Source organism: Tympanuchus pallidicinctus, unplaced genomic scaffold (genome assembly GCF_026119805.1).
Source record: "Tympanuchus pallidicinctus isolate F22 unplaced genomic scaffold, pur_lepc_1.0 scaffold21, whole genome shotgun sequence".
Classification (NCBI taxonomy): Eukaryota; Metazoa; Chordata; class Aves; order Galliformes; family Phasianidae; genus Tympanuchus; species Tympanuchus pallidicinctus.
This window is the reverse complement of record NW_026294733.1, coordinates 8522491-8544155: the sequence shown is the minus strand read 5'-3', so window position 1 is coordinate 8544155 and position 21665 is coordinate 8522491. Positions and strand designations below refer to the sequence as shown.

Genomic DNA, 21665 nt, shown 5'->3' with positions numbered 1-21665 from the left:
TATTTCAGTACTCATGCAGAACGCACAACAAAGCAATGTCATCCTGGTGACATGTAACAGCCTCCATATGCAGAAGGCAATGAAGCAAACATTATTCCCCAAACCAGGGCCAATAAAAGGCTACTGGTTACAGGAGGCTGCTGAGCCAGGTACCCCCAGAGAGATCACAAGCTGGCTCTTCAAGCCAAAGGCAAGAACAAGACTCCTAAGATCATTCAGTGTCAGTCTGAACTGCTACCTCATACTGAATTTCTTTGTAAACGGAGCTTAAAGTCATCCCATTAGGGGCAGAAAAAGTCACTTTCTGAATTTGCCAAACGCTGAGTGTCCTCAGTGGGAGCTACACAGTTTTTGCCCTGTTATCTGTTCTACCCTTCTAGATAGTTTAAGCCATTAAACAAATTATTTGAATTGTAAAACTTTGGTCAAGGTCATTTGCAAATGCGAACCTTGAGTTCAATTATGTTTTACCAGTGGCTGACACAATTACAAGTGAAAAAGAGTTTTTATAACTCAACATTCTTTTCCCCTTGGTTATCAATTTTTAAATACAGGGCAAGAAAAAAGTGCACTTTTGAGAAAATTCTGAGCACATAAATGTTTTAGATCAGTTCTATTCCACAGAGCAAAGAATTCTTTGAATACTGTGATTTGATGTAATTGGTCTTCTGATTTTTTTCTAAGGTACAGCAAATGCCAAACAAAAAACTACACGTTTCAGTACAGAGTCAAATTCATCCCATATGTGTAAGCCAATTATTTTCAGTGTAGTTGTATCAGTGTGAGAAAGGAATAATGCAATCACGAATCAAATTCATACTGTTGTTTGTGACAATTCTGCTTCAGCAAATCCTCAGATATACAATAGTGAGCCATGGATCACAATAATATTTTATAGAATACATTCAACAAAATGTATTAAGTAAACTTACCTTCCTGTATCTTACAACTTAGCAACCCTTAAAATATCAGAAAATAAGGAAAAAGCCTAAAAAAAATCTTATCTACGAAGAGATGTTTTAATTTTTAGAATAGCTGCCCCAGCACTGATAGCCACAATTATGAGAATAAATTTTGCACTACAGGATCATGCTGAATACATTTCACCTGTGTAACTCAGACTGCATTTCTTAATTAGTGGTACAATTTTCTAAAATATTCACTAGATCTGTCATGTAAATGCAGTGGCAAGGATATTAAGGTTTCATTACAATACAAGAGCCATCCTGAATAGCACAAGCATTCCACATCCAATTTTTCCATATTATAAGGTTTCAGTAACAGCACCTGACCTGAACTGGAGCAAGAAATGTGCCTGATGGCACTACACCCTTGAACTTGACATCCTTCACAGTACCAGTTTTAAAATATGTGATCAACTATGGTCAACAAGATCTATGCATCTATTGCATCTTACTATGAATCTAATCCATGAAAGCCAAGAACAATACTACTCTAACTGGAGTCTAACTGGACTCTAACTGGAGTTCAATAACTCCATGCAGAGCAGAGAAATGAAGTTTAATCCCTCCTGGAAAACTGCAATGAGACTGATCGTATGAAAGCTTCAGGAGCTTGTCCACATCAGCTATAGTCATATCCAGGTGAGACGGCAAGAAAACCTTACAATTTGCAAGGAAAACACTAACACAACCTCTTCAGTTTTTCCTTTAAAGAACCAAGAAGCAACTTCTAATCTCTGCGTATGGAGGATAAAACAACTGTCAGCTCTGCAAAGTGAGGGAAAATGTGAGCAACAAGAGCTTGTCTGGTAATTAGATCAAAGGAGGAAATCCGGGGTTAAAGCATGTAGTCTTTAGTGAAGACTGTTCCCTCTGTAGCTCTTCATCAGCTTCTGCATAATTTAATTTAAACCCTTCAACCCTCAGCTTGGGATTTTTAAACCTAGAAATTCTCCAGGAAAGCCGGGGTCTTCACTCAGTTACAAACAGGGCCAGAGCCTCCCTACTGGACTCTCTGAGGCTGTTTATCAGCTGCTAGCAAACCAAACCTCCTGGAGCTGGGGGCAAAAGCCGATAGGTTTCCTTCCCAGCACTGGGGTGGCACCAGCTGTGTTGCCGGCTGCCATCGCGCTCTTCACAGCAGCCTCGTGAGATCTGCCAAAAGACCCGGAGGTGCCGAGGACAGGATGAGAGGGAGCAAAGCTCCGTCTCCGCACACGTGGTCTGCTGCAGGCCTGCACAGAAGCGCTGCATACTGAAGCTGTACTGAATTTTTCAGTAGCACAGCACTATGCGTACTGCCACTGGTGCACCGGAATACAGGTGCTGGAAGTTGTAAAAGAAGATATACACAGCTGTGCTTCAAGTCATATGCATCAATGAGAAAACTTGTACATTTCTATAATAACTCTGGACATAACAAATAGAGAAGCTATCAAAAAAAAAAAAACAACAGAATTTTAAGAACTAAAACTTTCATGATCAAGAATAAAACACCTAGTTTTATGAACTTGTCCCATGTAAACAGAAGTGACATCACACAGCTCTGCAATGTAACTCCTGTGTCAGCAGGAGTACCAGCAATCTGTATCAGCAATCTGTATCAGCAATCAAGATATTACTGCCAAGATTAAACTATTGACTGTATTTTCAAAAGAATACATTTAAAATATTTAAAATACTTTGGGAAGAGAGCTGCCAAATGCACAAGCAAAAAAGCATTGCTAATACTCAATTTCCTCAAATGATGTTTTTCTTGTGCAAGGTCTTCTAATTTTTTTTTTTTTCCAGCAGTAATATGCAAATTATTTCCCTTGGAATCAGGCACAAGATTCCTGTAGATTACAAAATGAGAAAATGCATCGTCCTCACTAACAGTAATGCACAGAAAACAGAACTACCTCTACACATCATGGCACTGTGTGGGAAGTATCAGCTTCACAAAATGGATGAGTAAGCCTGAGATGGGATAGCAGACTGAGCTGGAAAACATCCATAGGATTTGGGATCCAGTCTCAAAAAGAAAATCAACCTGAATGCAGCAGTAACACTGCTCTTTTGCCTTGCTCCACAAGGTTCTTTTCATTAAGTTGTATTGAAAATTGAATAAACCTTTTCTTCCCTTCACAACAGGGCATTCATGTAAAATAGTTAATTATTACTGCTATAGTTTCCACCACATTAGACTGTACTTTAATTAATTTTATTTTATTAAGTGAATATCCTGTTAACAAAAGACAACAGACTGATAGCCCAAAGCCTAATATTTCCCATTTACTCTCACAATAGGAGTAGAACTGGAAGATTCCATAAGTGGTCCCACTTCACTTTCACTGTGAAGGAAGTGCTCTTTGTCACTGCCTATTCTGGAAAGGTAACATACTCTAAAGGTGATGTGAATGACTGGGATTCTTTGGAAAGGGCATGTAGTGAATTTTATATCATCTCAGCACTTGGTGAAGAGGTAATTACTTACATTACCTACAAACAGAAATGTTCACACACACAGCTCTCTCCTCCTGGACTACCTAAAAGCAGGCATGAATTGTCTATCATTCTTTGCTAACTTCATAGACACGAGTTGTCTATCATACCACAGTCATTCACACTGTGGCTTCTTTCTGAAACTCAATGCGATTCCTTTTGTTCTAGTTACTGTACCACATTCAAATATCAGAATATAGAATCTGATACTGTTCCAGAAGAACACACAAACCCAATGGCTCAGATTCCTACAAATCTCACAGAATTTGAATAACTAATTCAAATAGTAGGAAATATAACTTTTGTCTTTCTTTTCAACTCCTTCAACTAGCATTATTTACCTAAAGCTAATTTAACTTATTTAAAATAAAATCAGGTCTTTTATTGTCTCCTCTGTGCTAGAATTAATCAGAAGCAGCATGATTCCATGTTTAATTTCAATCACAGCAGCTATTGCTTTGCAAATAAATATTTTTTTCTCTCTTAAAAAAGATGCTCACTTTTTCTTAAAGAAAATAACATCTAGAACAATGGCTTCTACATGATCCTTTGTTTAATTATGACAGCACTGCAGAATATGCTTTCACTTAAAATCCAAGTGTGTGAATAAAACTGCGTTTCTTTGAATGACACCAGCAACATCTGGGTCAGCTAGGAGATGTCAAGAATTAAAATGCCAATATGGAAATGCAGTTTGGAAAAAATAAATTAAAAAATAAAAAAAGAAAAAGCGACGATTCAAAGAAATCACCAATCTCAATTTCAGCTACAGAGCTAAGAGTCTCAAGTTCTATGAGAATGGAATTTCTTCTGTAGATCTGGGACTTACTTTATTTCAGTTTAGTAAAGAGAAAGCTGGCTATAAATTTTCTAGCTAGCTTTGCTAAGGGGATAGCAGAATTTAGCCCCATCTGTTAGTCCTTGGCGAGGACACTGGTACTATTTGTTTTCCTAACATGGCATCCCTGCACATTTCTGACTTGCAAGCTCATACAACAGATTGATTGTGCCAGAGAGACCCTGTGAAGTGGTGCCTGCTCCGCTGCCAAGGGCAGGGAGAAAACGGATGGTCAGACTCTGATCTTCGAGAGGAATAGGTGAAAAATCTGCACTACCTCCCCCCTCACCTCATGGATGTGGGAAATCGCATCTGACCTTCAGCCAGTGAAACAGGAATTTTTCTTTTAACAACTACGAGGTACCTGAGGTACTTCCAGCTATTTTTGTTTTTTATTTTCTATTTTTCCCAACTAAGGGCTGTGTTTAAATCTAGACCATTAAAATGAGAGTTAGAAAACTTTTCCCCAATTTCTGAACCACTACAAACTGCTTTGTCCTAAATGACTTGTCCTTGAAGACTTTCCCTAGAGCCCTCTTTAACAAAACCATACACAGGGAGCTTTTCAAAGACCTGGCTGATTTGTGAACCTGTTGGTAAACCTAGGTTTGGGGTTCAGTGAACCTTATGTTTGCTATACTAAAACTTACATGAAATGTTGCACTGAAACTACAGTCAGCCCTGCAGCACTGATGGGTCAAAGTCACAGCATCACTCTCTACAAAAGAGAAAAAATTTGTAATTCATTATCACTAAGTATTGCTGGCAAATGAATACTGGGTTACTCCAGAAATATTAAAGACTTAGGGACAGTGTTAATTTTAGCAAAACGAAAGTATTTCCAGTTGCCACCACTGCCATTTTTGTCTTTCACGTTCATTAAAATGAAGAACTGCTCCTTTGTGCTGAAAGCCCTGCAGAAATTCTGATCAAGTTTCCCACTTGAGACTTTCGTGTGCAGATCTAACAAACCTCAGAAAGATGCACATGGAGTGTTTTCAGGAGAGGAACTACAGTAAAATTCTAGCAAAGACAGAAAATAAGCAAACTAAAACCAGAGAATCTCTAGCAATAGTTACTTGTAGGACAGCACAGAAGCTTTTCTATGTATTACTTCAGTGCAGGTGATAACACAGCAAAAACATATAACAAAAAGCAGGTAAAATCAAACAGCGTCATATACATATAAATCAGTTAGATTTGTAGATGTCTGTACACATGTAGACACACAAAAACAATAAGCAGACTACTTTGTACAACACAGTCCTGTCTACTTTGTCCTTTTAATAATCCACAGCTCCAACTCTATTACAAGGATGCCATTTCATTCCAGACCTTTGAATTCCAGGAAAAAGCCTTAGGGAACATGTCTATTTATATTTGGAAAAACCTTTAAAATTTAAAGCTATCGTAGGACAATATAGCATGACACAGTCAGAGTTCAAACTGAAACAGCCATTTATACTAAGCAAAACCACCTCAATCACAGATGGTATGCAGGAGATGTATTCCCCCCAGAAAGGGTTAACGACTGCGAGATCTCTACCTCCTGAATAGGCCAAGGGGATACTTTCAGAAAGGTGACACACATGACCGCCCCATGTCCACAGCTGGCACTGATAAATAGTATGAATTAATAAAGATTGAACACAGATTGCACAGTGCACAGGCACGTGGACATAAACTATATTTAACGAATGATATCCCAGCAGAAGAGAACAAGAAGAAGCCCTAAAGACTCTTCAGAGGAAGGGACATCATCTAAAAATTTGAATTTTCCTTCAGCCAAGGAAGGTCACAATTGCGTTGAGATCTCCAGCCAAGGGAAACACAGAGTGACTCTTATCTTCAATACAATTGCATGCCTTCCCCTTTATCTACAAGTGCATACGTGCCCAACCAAAGAATCAGCCTACTTTCAAAGCCTGTCTGCTGCTCTCTGATCAAATCAGTAAATCTTCCGTCTGAAGATTTTCATGAGCAACCTTACTGAGCAAAGAAAAATACTGAATTAATGCTACCTCCAAAAACTTGTATCTTGCCCTTGGTATTTGAGGCCCATTTTGCCTTGATAGAGCAAAAAAAGTATTTGGCTCTGAAAATAGAAAAATGACGTGCAATAAAACTGCTATGAAAATGTGCAGTTTTTGGCTACAAGCATCCATACAGAAACGTCCCGGTGATCAGCTGAGTGCTGTAATCTGCTCATCTCAAACCTGTCAGTAGTGAGCTTATAAAAATGCTTTGTGTAGCTAAGAAACATTAGATGTATTTTCTATACATATGCTACATATAGATACATATATATACTGTGACAGTGTCATGACTATACTACAGACAAAGAGGTGTGCAATGTATGTGACCATTAACTCCACTGCGCCCTGCCTGCTCTGCTGCCTGCTCTCAGGAGCACCGAACTCCGCAGCAAACGCTCCTCAGCTCTGCTGAAGGCAGCTGAAACGCAGGGAGTCCTTGGGAGAGTCGGGTTTAGGAGCAGGTTGGGATGCAGACAGCTGTACCTGAATTGGTGAATGCCATACTAAACGTATTTCCAAAATCATGGAAACTGCTTTCGGAACTGCACATTTTCTAATGCACATGTAGTGAAGGCAAAGAAAAGTTGCGTTACTTCAATTTATGCCATGTACCTCGTACTCCAGGAGCTTCAAATCAACGTTCAGCAAATTGCACTGTGCTTAGGAGTTTTTTCCTGTTCTAGCTGCTTACAATTTTCTTTTGGTAAATATGAGAGAAAAGAGGAGTGATTTATGAATGCTCACTTTAAAAAAAAAAAAAAAAAAAAATAAAAATCAAACAACATATTAAAACAATACCTCTTAACACAGAGAAATAGAGTCAAGCAGATGGTTTTCAAAGTAGTTTTATAGAAAGAACATGCAGAGAGCTTTGACAGGAAAAAAAAAAGAAAAATCTAAAAATGAAGAAAACTGTGTATTAGATGCTGTTAAATTTGTGCTAGCGCACAAATGAAGATATAAAAAGAGATAAAGCTCGTTCTGAAGAGATCCATTATGAAATGTAAAAAAAGTGATGAAAATCACAGCTTTTGAACCTTCAGCAATTTCCCTTCACCAATACTCTATGATGAGACAGGGTGAAACCCTTTCAAGTACATCCGGAAAACCAGCACTATTTGCAGTCTGTATGACATGACTGTGCCCATCAAATGACAAACAACCAGTCAAGATGCATCTTGCCATTTCCCTGAATGCCTATAAATTGTCTGCTTTCAGCAGCAGTAGCACACCTCGACTGCAGACACAACAGGCAGTGTCTGCCCACGGCTGCTGTGCCAATTGCAATGGCCCAGGTTAATAACAGGCCCCCAGAACGACTAAGGTGTGATGGAACAACAGAGGAACTTGGCTAAGGGAGCACATCAGCACCTGCAGACATCCTCAGGTGGTGCCCAAGGAGGATGTACGCTTTAATTTGTAGCCCATTTGCTGCAAAAGGGACTGAAGTTTAAGATATACCATGGAGTACAATATGGCAATCTGAGCAAAGAAAACAACTTTTCTGTATTTCTGAGAACAAATAGCTGTCTCTACCATCACATCATTGTTTTACTATTACCAGCTAATACAACGGCAGACAGAAAGTGCAGCTGCGGTCCACAGAATATTTGGCATTTCTGGCCCAAGCATAATCCCTCATGTAATGAAAAACCTATTTCTATTTCTGCATCCTCGCTACTCTTCATACTGAAGAGGCTTGCGCCTGTCTCCCATTTATTGAAGCTTATTCTTCATCTAGACAGCCAGGTCTGGTTTGTATTAGAAATTAGGTTTTAAATCACTATTTTTCTATTATTTATTTTAGGATTTTCAGGAAGCCTCCAGAGGTACAGAAAAATTCATCTTATGAAAAAGACCCTTACACATTTAATGAACCAAGCTCCAAGTCCCTGGCCTATGTTGAAGAACTTGGATGTTTTTAAGGTTCAAAATAATTCTAACTATAAAGACACTAACGTTATTTTAAGAGTTAAAGTGAGAGAAAAGAGTAAAGAAAAGCTAAATACTCTCCATGCAAGAATAAGAATAATCATAATCCCAAGCATCTTCTTTACAAGCAGTCTCCACTGTGTGGTTTTCCTTCTCATTTCTCGTGTGGCTGAAGGCTTGCATTACACTGATTAATGGAGTCTCAAGATGCAGAAGGGGATATATGTTTGCCTATCTATATGCATGTATATATATGAAGAAAGAAACAATAGGTGAAACAAACTTTAAGCTCAATAAATCTCAGGGACCTGAATTGCATCTCTCCTCTCTTTAAGCTCACCATTTCCTTGTGGCCAATTCTCACACAGTTCTCTGTATCTGCAGGTCCCAGCTCTGCACTGCATTGTAATGAACGTGCAGTTCTCTCCTTGGAGAAGACCTTGTCTGAGGTCAGCACACACACCCAGTAAGGCAAGGTGAGCAGGACTGTGATGTTGCAGTGTCTCTCTATGGTAACTGTCAGTGTGCCAGCAGTTAAATTCATTGCATCTCTTTCATTAAAGGCTACATTCTTTTTCAAGTATTTTACATTTACCACAGACCAACAGAGATGCTACATGGTCACATCTGCCCTTAAGCTGGGATTCTTATTGCTTACTCTTGAGATTTTTTTGAGCATCTTTTACTTTTCTCAGCATATCAAGCGCTGTTTTTTTTTTTTTTTTTTTTACTTTTATGACTGACACAGAAATCCTCCAGCAACTATTTGTGCTAATGGAGCGGGGTACACCCTGGCTTAAACAAAACAGTTGTTAGCATACAGGTTCCAGCAGGATATAAGGAAAAGTCTTACTGATCTTCCAGAGTATTATCTAGTCCAGGTCAATTCCTGCTAGACAAAGCACCACAAAAACAGGCTGTTCCCATATGGCAAAGGGAGTCCATTCCACTACAGTGGCATCAGTACGTTAAAACTTTTTATACTCTCTGACCTTCCTCAGGAAGTATTTACTAAGAAAAATGTGGGAAGAAACCAACTGATCAACCAACCAGAAAATTAAAAATAGCTGAAAATTAAATTAACTGCAGCACTTATGCATAATGTATATTGCTTTTTAAAAATTAAATGCAACAGAGCAGGATAAATGTGGACATCCCAGAAGAAGAAAACAAACCACTAAACACACAGTGTATTTTATGTTTTAAGTAAGGTTATCTAAGACCAATATGTGAGAATGGAATTCTTTTGATATTCAGGAACTATATTAATACAAATACTTGTCTTCTCTGCTATTTAATTAGTAATAGCCTAGATAAAGACATTAATAATGTCTAATAATCACACGGGGGGTCTCAATAGTGATTCCCTCATTATCAAATCTGCTCCACATACAAGTCAATGCATGATTTTTCCAACTATGTTCTTCATTTTGTTATTTTAATTCAAGCTTCCGATGTCAGATATGTTTATGAGAAATAAAATGAGACAGAATTTGCTCAATTGAAGAATATAACCTATTCTATGAAATAAAATAGGCTTTGTCTTTCCTATAACCACAATAATCGAAGTCTGTAGTGGAAAAACAAGCATTCACTCATGTTTAGTGAATACTGACATATCTTAAAAGTTCAGCACTCCTCATTATTCAGGCAAAGATGCCCCTGTTCACTGGACATTTGCCTAACTCCTTGCAGTGAAACAAGCTTGGGACTGGCTGTCTGGGAGTAACTGCAGGAAGGGCACTGGTGTCCCAGTGGATAGAGCAGCAATAAACCAGCAGTGCACCCTGGCAGCAAAGAAGGGCAGCAGAAGCCTGGCCTGTAGGAACAGAAGCACAGCCAGGAGACATTATTCCCACCTGCTCAGCACTCATTAGAATCACAAAGTCACCAAGGTTGGAAAAGACCTCCAAGATCATCCAGTCCAGCCACCTACCCCCAGTACTTCCCCAATAGCCCTCAGTACAACATCTAGATGTTTCTCGAACACCTCTGGTAGCAGTGATTCAAACACCTCCCTGGGCAGCTCATTCCAGACCATTCCACTAGGTTGCTTCTACTGTAACTGAATCCAGTTTTGGCTCTCCCAGTACAACAAAGGCATCAATAAAACAAAGTAAGTCGACTATAAGTCACTAGCATCCTCAAGGCTGGAGCACTTGTCCCAGGAGCAGAGGCTGGGGGAGCTGCGTTAGAGAAGGCGACGGTGGCGAAACAGCAGCACTGCAGGTCATCAGGAGGATGAAGGCAGCCACACTGGTGCACGACAGGACGATGCAGATGAATGGCATACGGTAAGAGAAGACTCAGATTGGATGTACGGAAATTCTTTTTCCTCATGAGGACTGTCAAACAGTGGAACATTGCCAAGAAAGGTAATGTGGTCCCTGAACTTAAAGGTCTTCAAGACCAGACTGGACTTAGCAGAAGGTTGAACTAGAGACCTCCAGAGGTGCCTTCAACCCTAAATTATCCTGTCATTGATAAACTTAAATCTAGAGTGCAAAACCAGAGATCAGGCAGACTGTGATGGAAAACACTGCTTTCCTCATTATATCTACAAGAGTCACATATAAAGGATTAATAACAAGGCCCCACAACATGGTGTGTATGTGATGTGTGAGGCATTCAAACTCACTGACCCTTGCAAGTCAACGACATATGGATATATAGAGTGTATAAAATGGTCAGGATATTTTCTGTGTCTGAATAGAGTCTGAGCAGGCAGCACGAAGTATGATGCTGCAAAACCACACAGAACTAAAGTCTGAACAACCAAAAGCTGAAATGAACACAAAAACTGTTTCTTAAACAGCTTTTTCAGTTACTGAAAGGAGATTATTCGCTATTTAACGTAATGCACTGAAATTAAGTTTTCTGTTATTTTATAGTGATGTGACATTTCTCTTCCCACTGTTCAATTTCTTTTCCTCCAAGACTTCTATGTTTTGTTACCTTGTCCTATTATTTTCACAACATGAATTTAATTCCTTCTTTAAAATTGTCTTAATGCAAGTTCCTCTTATATTCCACTTTTCTCTGTAGTACATGTAAATATCTTTTATCTGTGGGCTTTTTTCATGGCTTTCATAACAGTGTTTTAGCAGCTATATTAGCCATACTTACAAAATCCCTGTCACATCTTTTGATCTACTATTACCCCACTGAGCGACAGTTATAATCCTAAAAGCAATAATGTACTTCTAGGCTTAAATGAATAAAATCTGCAAGCACACAAAATGTAAAACAACAAGATCAGTTAGCAAAGAAACGCAGCAACAAGTAATAAATATAAATGAATCCAGAAATGATCAACTGATGATCTCAGCATAAACAGCAGCTAACAGAGCAACGTTTCCTTAGGGAGAACTGTGAGAACTGTGAAATCTTACACTGATATTGAACAGTGACTTTTCATAGAAAATGACTGCAGATTTATCTGATAGGTATATCTGACTTAGCATTAGATTAGCAAAATTTAATCTTCAAGATCGCTTATGCTCACCCTTCCTCAGAAAGATGGTCTCATCTCAGTGTGCTGTGCCAGGCTATAAATAAAGTATGTCTCACTGAACTGCCTCAAAGCTTTTTCATCATTTTTCCCTGATTTCCTCCAGACATGCTTTGCTTCTGCTTATCCCTGCTACACCTTTGCCCTGATGAGACTCCATACCTGTAGTTCTGGATTCAATCCCAGACTACTAAAACAATCAGTCCTTGCACCAATGGGACAGAGAACAGGTTCTGCTCCCCAGCTACTATGAAACAGGGGATATTTACCTGTTTGGGCACAGTAGGGAAATAATGGAGCATGTGAAGCACAACATAAAGCAGTGCTACTATAAATTGTGGAAAAAAAGAGCCTCTGAGGAAGCCATTCTTGTAGGTCTGAGTAAAAAAAGCAAAAAACTGGGCTGAGTAAATAACAATTCTATGACAGTAGTACTTAATTTAAGCACTATTTCTCTAAAATTTCCAGTTTAGCCATTGTTATTCTGCTAGATCACATTGAGAACTTTTATGAGACTAAGGACATACACGTTTTGAGTAGAGCAGCATCAGCTAGACTGCTATGTTATTTTTCTCACGTTCACAGCAGTATCTTTTGACACTTTTAACAACCAGCATCTGAGAAATCTGTGAAAAAATATTTTCGGATATTCTTCTTGGATTGCATTGTGCAACATGCATTAAAAACAAACACCACTCTCCCCGTTTACAAATCTCTGTAACACCCAACGCAAAGCATCACCTTGGTCTCCCATTTCTTACCAGGGTTTCTGAGTAGGCTTGTTTGACTTGGTAAATAGGTAGGAAGGGTATTCAATTTCAAGCACTAAGCACCTGGTGGCACTTGTGAGTTACAGAAACATTAGGCTCACTCTGGTTTCAAGTGCTCAGATTTAAGGTATGGTAATCCTCAACAAAGAGGAAAAGAATTGAACAGGCAGATAAAACTGCCCCTGCACACTGAAAGGCAGTTACTTCTATTATCTCTGAGATCTCTAGGCAAAACATGCGCATTTGCTTTTCTTGGAGCAAATCTCTAGATCAAGCCTTTATTTTTAACTCAGGAAAGGCACAGGCAAACTAAATCCACATAACCTCTCATAAAAATGCTCCTATTCTTTGTGCCATTATGCCATTTAGCAGCAAAAGCATGCTGTTTTTAAAGCAAGATGATCTACTTCAGCTAATGACTCTTCCTCACATTTGCACCTTGAAACAGGACCCTTGTGAAGTGAAAACTCCACATTCAATGTTCCTGGAGCCAAGCTCCACAATTCCCAGCAAAAGTGCAGAATTTCATTATAGAATGGGGACAGACAGTTTTCCTTGAAAGGTTCAAAGCTTATTCTCGGAGCTAGTACCAGATAACCACTCTTCTCTTCCTCAGATTGAATGAATCAGTCAAGAAGAATATCTCAATGAGTGATAGGCTTATCTTAAAACTTAATTATTGCCCCCTAAGCAATACTTATTTTCATTGCAAATTTACAACAGAAACTTCTGTCACCATCTCATCTCACAAGATGCAAGATTCAAGTGAAACTTGGTAGCAGTGATTGACAACCAGATGCCCCCTGCATGACAGAGGTTCCATCTTTGCATGGTTTTCCCTTTTGTCAATCTTGGTTTCCCAGCTGCCTAGCGTATTTGATTTCAGTGAAGTCTGGCCAAGAACAGCTCAATGGTTTTCTGACTTTAAAAGTGATACAACACAAACGCAGCAGAAAAATCAAATGAAACATAGGTTGCCATTTGTCAAAAACAGCTCAAAGACAGAGAAAATAAATCAATTGATACATAAAGCAACCACTTGCGTGAACTATTATCATGAATCCTGACCTGTGGAACCAGTCAAGAAGACAATTGGACTTATATCATCATCAATGTCTCCCAAATTCAAAAATATTCTCGCGAATGGCAAAAGTTGCAGCCAGTGAAGCTAGGAGCAGTTAGTTACACGTCTGTGTTTCTGGGAGCGGTGCTATCTGCAGAGCTCTAGATGCTGCAGTGAAAGGATTTACAGTAATAGTTTGAGTGCTGCATTTATGAATGGAAAAAAATACAAATATGAATGAAAAAAACTCCACATAAGCTCTTACACTGGCAAATATCATACTCATTTTTGGGATGAAAATAATTCAAAATGATATTAACATCAAAAGAAGACAATTTTATGAAAACTGTAGTCTATGCACATATTTCATGCCGAGAAAAGATGAGACTTCTGCTTCCGAGCCTAATTTCCTCAAGAAGCCCATACATTTTATTGTCTGCCTGTCACAGAAACAAATGAATACTGCTGTGCAAGAAAGATAACCAAATAAATTAACCATTTATTTGCCTATATGTATTATATTCACAAATCTGCTGTGGTGTTTTCTAATAGCAAGAAACTTACCAAAGTTTCAGCCGCTGTTTTCCAGGCTTTAATTTTAAATAAATGTATAGGGTATAAAAATGAAACTTTCATTTGCTTAAATAGCAGCCAGAGCCTTTGGCAATCCAGGTCTCTCTGGAGCACAGACATGGCTATCTTATCTTAAGTTTAAGGAGAAAACTGGAGTTTATCTGAAGCCTCGAGCATAGTTAGGGTCAAATAACACTGAAGAATAAATGAGTGATAACATTTCCCTATGTGGTACGTGAGCTAAAGATGCAGTACAAACATGCTGTTTTCATAATTTATCACTTTCCTTCTAATTTTCTTTATCATTGAGCAGAATAGAAGTAGACAAAATACACTAACACCAAAAGTTATCAGCATGAGATGCTATTTTTAAGTGGAGCATCTCTGAACTCATCGTACAGGGAATGTTATTCTACTTGTTGCCTCCCTCTGAAAAGTGTAAACACTTTAACATTATCTCATTTTTAACATCCTGGCATGCTGATGGTCACATGTTCTTCCATGCTCCAAGTTAGACTGGCAGAAATCAGAGCAGTGTAGGGGCTTGCAAGAACATGATATTTAGTGTTTGGCAGGAGTTATTATCGTGGAGAGCACAGGGAGACTTCTTCCTCACTTTCCTCCTTTATTTATTGTTTTTTCCCCTCCAAGTTTGGCACGAATCTGAAGGGCTAAAAACTAATTTAACATGACAGTGTCTTTCATCACTCCCATAATCTCTGAAGTGAACACTCTGACAAAGACAGTACGTTTGGTATATGCTTTCCTTCTGACACTTTATAAATTACTTTCCTGTAACTCGGTTTCACCACCAGCCCAATGTCTCCAGGATGTCCTAATTTGAATGGCTGATTCTACATTCTTCAAATGTCGCCCAAGGAAAATGAGAATAAATCCCAGACTTTGAGAAATGACAAATCTCAAACAGGTCTGGAGGACAATTAGTTCCAAAGGGTATTATGGACTGCGATTATTTTTTTTTCCCCATTTCATTCAGGCTGTTTTTATTTACCTGACAAGACAATAAGAATGCCTACATCTCTTTGATATTCTTTTATATCTTCTTCTATGATATGCTTTTTGCCTGTCTTTTTAAATCACCCCTTGTTAGAAATTTTTTCATGACACCATTCATCTTCGGCAGTCTGAAATTCGGATGTTGAAACCCAAGACAGCAGGTTTTCAATGAACCGCTTTGACTCCCACATCTCTGTTATTTTAGGACAATTCATTCAGAAAGCCTACGAGATCTTCAAACTATTTTTTCAATATAATTTACTTCTTATTTGCCAGCATTGTGTTTTTCATTTAGTCCAGCAATAGTCTTTGCTACTTTGATACAGTCATCTTCACGGAGCCTAGATATATTGAGCTAAACCTAAAGAGCAGAACCATTCACTGCAAATTTTGACAACTTTTTCATAGCTATTATTTTTAGCAGATGTATCCTCAGTAATACAACTTCTGTGTTGGTGGAGAGCAAGAAATTTGCTTTTTTGGACATGTGCAGCAGTAAAACATTATCAGTGCCTTTAAAGAGTCCCCTGTGTTTCCAGTTCTGACAGCAAAACACATTGGGGTAGTGCTGCCCTTCCTCCTGCCTATCTTGGTCAACTTAAATAACCACCCCCAGTAGATTAACAGCTCTCACTTTCCAGCTGTGTCAATGATTAGGACAGAACTGGGATTTTGGTCTGATCTGAACATAATTCTGATCATCTTAAAAACAGAAAAACATATTTTTTTCTTCCAAGAGACTGACTGGAACAAGACAGAGTTATTCTGTCTTCACAGCAGTTCACGGATTAGTAGGTCAGCAGCTCCAAAGCAAGCAGCAGAAGAGCAGACAGCTGGTATTTGGGATTGCTGCTCTTTGCCCAAGAGAGGGGATAATTATTTTTCTCAGGTCTGAAGTACTGCACATGCCCAAGAGAAGGCATCCCTCCAGGGAACTGCAGAACAAGGAAAGATTTTTCAGGTTTCTTGTAATACGGAGACTTCAGTGCCTAGGGTCAGACCATTGGAGGACAGCAGAGTCCCAACAATTTGATGGCTGGATAAGCTTATAGCTGATGGTCTTAAGCACATCCTTTTTGCCATCCTGTTGTTCTCAAGACGCTGTCTCAAGATACTGTCTTAAGACAATGCAATTTCCTTTCAGTTTTCTTTTCTTTTCTGTCTTTTCCAAAAAGACCTCAAAAACTTCTGTCAAGACAGATCAGTTATGTCATGACTTGAAGACCATTCGTCAATTGCTAAGGGTCTATGTATTGTTTTACATCGCCTCTTGTCTTAAATGGTTAAGAAACTGTTGAAGGCAATAACCACATTGCAAAGTTTTGCTTTAGATTATAGTAACCTAAATAACAGGGAAAAACACATCTCATAATTCATCACTTCAAAGTTATGCGCGATTAAAATATTCAGCTTGCAGTATATCATTTCCCATGTGCATAATCACTCAAACAGAGAGTTGTTGTATGATAACTGTCAAGTTCAATAAATCATGTGCTTTCCAATCTTCTTATTTAAGTATCAAACTAAGGCTGCTATTCTTCTGAGGTTTTCTACAGAAGAAGCACAGAAACTTGGTTACTCTGTAGTACTGAATATGCTGGGATGCAGGCCTGGCCTAAAGAGACAAAAGCAATGAAGTAGCTCATCAGCTCTTTTTCACTTCGTGTATTAATTACCTGTGGAAGACCATTAATGTGAAAATTGAAATCTCCACAGAAAGCATTATCTACACTCTTGAGTTAGGCTGTCTGGTCAAAAAAGAAAATATAAAAAAATAAATCACTCTTCAAATGGAGGAAATAGGAATAAAATTCAGTGCATCCTTACAGGGCTTTCACATATTATGCATGAACCTTGCTCTTTAAGGTAGCAACATATTAATATCAACACAAAGAGTCTCAGAAATGAACAAAAACCCCAACATAATGGGTCTAGAAAGTATTTACAAGGTACTACAATTTTGCCATTTACTCAGGGAAGCCGGACAATCTGTGTAGCATGTCATTATCAACATATTGTTGAAGGCATTGTAAAAGGTACAAAATACACATCTAACTGGTATAGATCCTTTGAAAAATCTCCAAAACAACAGACAATGAGGAGGATACAGAGGGAGAAATCAGAAAAATTAATCTAGTAAAGACAAGAAAACCCACAGGAGCACATTTAAAGAAAAATCTGAAAAGACCAAGAAAGAATAGAACAGTGCTGTCATTATTAATATGCTAAACACAGAAAATAAGCACAAAATTTGAGTTTTCCTTATAAAACACTAAGGATATGCGGCATGCAGAAAACAATAGCACACCTAATAGATTTATCTTACTGAGGTCTAAAAACAAGATGAATTTAGGCATGAGAAGAGATATAAACTGAGACTTATCATTCAAAATGATTTTGGATTTTTTTTTCCCTCTAAATCCAGCATGCTATGGTGCTACTTCAATTCAAACACCAGTACCTTCTGTTACTCTTATGGATTCACTATCACCATTTTTGCAAAATATTTTAAAGCCAATATAGTACTCAAAAAAATCCTCATTACACCTGCCCGTTTGAAGCACCTGTACACCTCCATTTAACAATGCATGCTGAGGATCCTGAATCCATGTCTTGTTCCCACTCTTATGACAGCGAACAGGACTATAGAACTGTATTTTTCTCATTAACCAGCATAAAGAATAAAAATTTTGTTTGCTCAGTAACTACACAGATCTGCAAAACAGATTAAACCACCCTTTCATCTGCTCAAGTTTCATTTGCTGACATAGGCATGTGATTTGACATAGAGAACAGTCTTACCTATGAAATATGCTAGCAGGATGGCAAGCAGGACTGCAGCAGCAATTGCAGATAAAGCAGCACATTTCCAGCTACAATACTTGGAGGGCTTTTTCAGCTTGAATGCATTCCTGGAAAATGTATTTCTAGGTAACAGCCTGGGAGGTGGAGTATAAACTGTTCCTGAGGTCAGTGGGTAGCCAGGGGAAGAGCTACTGAACAGCGGAGTCGTTCCAGAAGATGTCTTAAACAAGAAATGCCTGGAAAAAAGCAAAACAAAACAAAAAATGGAACTACAGTTGAAAACTGTAAGAAATCTTGTAGTTATGAAGGAAGGTTATCTCCTGTTCCTAACCCAGATGACATAAGGATTAAATTCAAGAAGAAAAATGACTTTGCATGAAGAAATAAGGAAAACAAACACTCTCACAATCCTTTTGCCACCAAAATCAAACAACTGTCACTGAAACACAGTGTCAGGATGTCTTCTGCCAGCATAACCTTCTGAATCTTTTTGTGACTAGATGCAGTTGGCCTGGATAGTAACTAAAAAAACCAACATGACCAAAGTTTGAGTATGTTAAGACTGTGTCCAACAAGGAGGGGGAGCAGTCTGGCAACAGGGCTCACATTCGGATGTGACATTATAAGCCTTTGAAAAAGCTGCCAGCAAAAAATAAAATTTTAGAAAGACTACAGCCTTGCAGGAAGAGATTTTACCAGAATTAGAATTAACCATTAAAAAAAAATAACAGTTAGGGTGGTTTGAAGAACTAGAACTGTCGTCAAAAGTGCTAAGCTTAGCAGAAATAAAACCTCTCAGACTGCCCAGACACTTGCTAAGTATCTCAAGCAGATTAATTCTGTTGTTTCTGTTTGCTTTGGAAAAGAAAAACAATTCAATTAAAATAACTGTTGGGAAATGATGATATGAAGCCGGTGTTGTTATGTGAGAGCTGCTGACACTTCTGTTCCTTCAGCCTGGTTAAACCTGACCGACAGCAGCAGCAGCAGTTTTAGCTCCTTTGGCAGCCTGCTCCTGCTGGGAGCACAGCGCTGCTCCGTGACAGGAGCTCGGCGCTGAAGCCACACGGAGTGTGAGGAAGGATGGACAGACAGGAGATGTGGTGTGAGGAAGGACGGACAGACAGACGCGGCGAGGCAGAGCAGATGTGGGTCACACGCAGACTGGCCCATCTCTCCTTCCCACTCACTGCAGCTGCTCAGCCGGCCCCCCGTGATGTGTGGCCCTCTCAGGCCTGGACCTCAGGGTCTGCAGCAGGTGCTTCTTCCTGTCCTTTTTCTCCTGCCCCAAAGCACGAAATCACAAAATCAAACTGGAAATTGCAGTCCTTGGCACTGCCTTTATCTGAAATGTCAAAGCTTTTAACCCAGGAATGTTATGTGCTATTCAGCCAGGAAGGCAGCTGCAGTACTAACAGAAATTTTAATATAGCACTGTTAAAGTAAACTCAGATATATAATGAAACTCCGCTCCCATCAAGAATGAATGAATGAATACCTAGATATGTTTTAATAGAACATGCCAATCATACACTGTTTCAGTGAGGGAAAAAAAAAGAGGAAAAAAAGTAGAAGAGTCCCACCATGGTCTACTTTGGGTATGTGAAGTATATAAAGAAAAGCAAAATACTTACACATACAAACATGACCTCTGTCACTCTGCTCAGAACTCAATAGAAGCAAAAAGGCTGACAGAAATGGGTATAAGGAAACATGCCATTTTGTCACACCTTCAGCTCCTGTCCACGTATTTCAGAAGCGGAAAGTTTGCTATCTCTGTATGAGCATTTCTGACAAAGTGGCAAACATTAGAAGATTTCATGCCATGTTGGAGTACAGTAATTACATCTTCAGAAGATTAAGAAAAAGACATTTAACTAAAGATACGTTAAACACCCACTGAGCCATTTTGGAAAGCTGCACCGTGTTCAGAAGCTGGAAAGCAGATTAGTGGAAACACGTTACAGCAAAGCAGACCAGAATGACTGAGAACATAACAGGCAACATTTTTGTAGCCCCCCGAGTTTTAAGTTTAGTTTCATCTCCTAATGGAAATAAATTGACTTGTCTGAACTCTATCCCTAAAACCAATGATCTATAGCTATATTTTTATGTGGGATTTGCCATGCTCTGGTACAACCAATTGTCTGTGGACCAAAGCTGCAAAGGAAGAACACAAGCATTTATCAACATTAATTACATTCTCTCAGAGGTAACACTGGAAGATATTGCACAATGAATGCTTATGGAGAGAAATGATCTTGTTTGTTTGTAGCCATTCACTTAATTTCAAGTAGTAGAATTAAATAATAAACTGTATATTCCACGTTCATCTATCAAATACTGTAAGGCAAAACACATTAACCACTTCACTTAGGATTACTATTATGATTTAGATTGGGCCTAAACATATTTTGAAAGCATGGGAATAGATTTGCTAACCTTAACATAGTCTCTCTAGTTTCTGTGCATCACAAAGCATTTCTATACAGGATAACTACAAAATGCCATCACCACTACGCAAAGCTTCAGTAATTTAAACATCTGTGAAAGCTATGGATGGAGTCTGCATGCTGCTGATGGAAAACCAGCTGGTTCCCCAGCTCACTCAGGGCTCCCCCAGAGCAGCCCCTGATCCTCGGCCCCTCGCACCCAGGCACAGCAGAGCAGGGAGTGCTGCCTTGCATGCAGCACACTGCTAGCAGAGGTGACATCTGTGGGAGAGGAGCATGCAAGGGGACATTTGTCCACAGTCCTGTGGATTACTGGTAAATGGAAAAAGCTATCGTTTGCTTTCTTCATTAATTCAGAGCTCTCTATAGCATTTATTTTCCCACAGGTCAAAAGGACCTCTGGTGTTCAGGGAATAGTGGTCTGACAGAGCCTGTATTAACTTCCATACTCTTTGAGAGAAAAATCTTTTTCTTCCCCCCTTCTTTATGGTCAGATTGTCACGGCAGCACGCTGCAAGAACCAGCTGAGAAAAAAATCTATCATTTTTTGAGATGAAAAACTGTAATAGAAAGGAAGAACAAGGTACCATAACAGAAATTGCTTCTTTCACTCCTCATGCTATCTGAAGCTCATTCTGTATGAAAAAAGAAATATGGAGAGCTGTAATGCTTAAAGTGTCTTTTTCCATACTACCGTTTTAATAGGAATTAATAAATGGAAACATTCCAAGAGATTAGTTTATAGCTCAATTGATTGATTCAAGGACTTACAAATAAATGATCTTTAAGCTCTGATAAAATCACATCCAATTGTATTTACGTGATCATGTTGTGACATTTATTTGTTGCAGAAGACGCAATGCAACATGGAGCTTTATATGCCCACTTGTACTGGAAAAAAAAAATAATCTAGTCTTCTAAACTCTTCTGCAGAAGAGTAGCCATGCCATTTGTGTCAATGAAAGCCTGAAAGTGGCTGTCAGACTCAGGCAGCAAAGTTTCATGTTTTCTCACTTTTAGACAAAAAGAAACCAAAACTGTTCTAATGCTTTTTTATGCTAAGAATGAACTCTGAGCGTTAAGCTGGTGGAAGATTTGGTTGCTTAAGGGCCTCAGTCCTCCCCGAAGGAGGTTTAATAGCATGTCCTTGCTCTGGGGTTCTTGAAGGATTAGCAGCCATGCTGACAGAACTGAGGGCTCACTGCACACAGCAGGGCGCAG

General features: G+C 38.9%; 1 protein-coding gene across 16 annotated transcripts in view; it reads right to left on the bottom strand.

Annotated features, from left to right (window-relative positions):
- The window catches only part of TENM2 (teneurin transmembrane protein 2), a 602430-nt gene that overhangs the window by 135586 nt on the left and 445179 nt on the right, over positions 1–21665 (bottom strand). For all 16 annotated transcript variants that reach the window (XM_052684852.1, XM_052684855.1, XM_052684854.1 and 13 more), the window contains one exon: positions 17989–18227. In XM_052684852.1, the coding sequence (XP_052540812.1) occupies positions 17989–18227 (239 nt within the window). The remainder of the gene's footprint in view (positions 1–17988; positions 18228–21665) is intronic.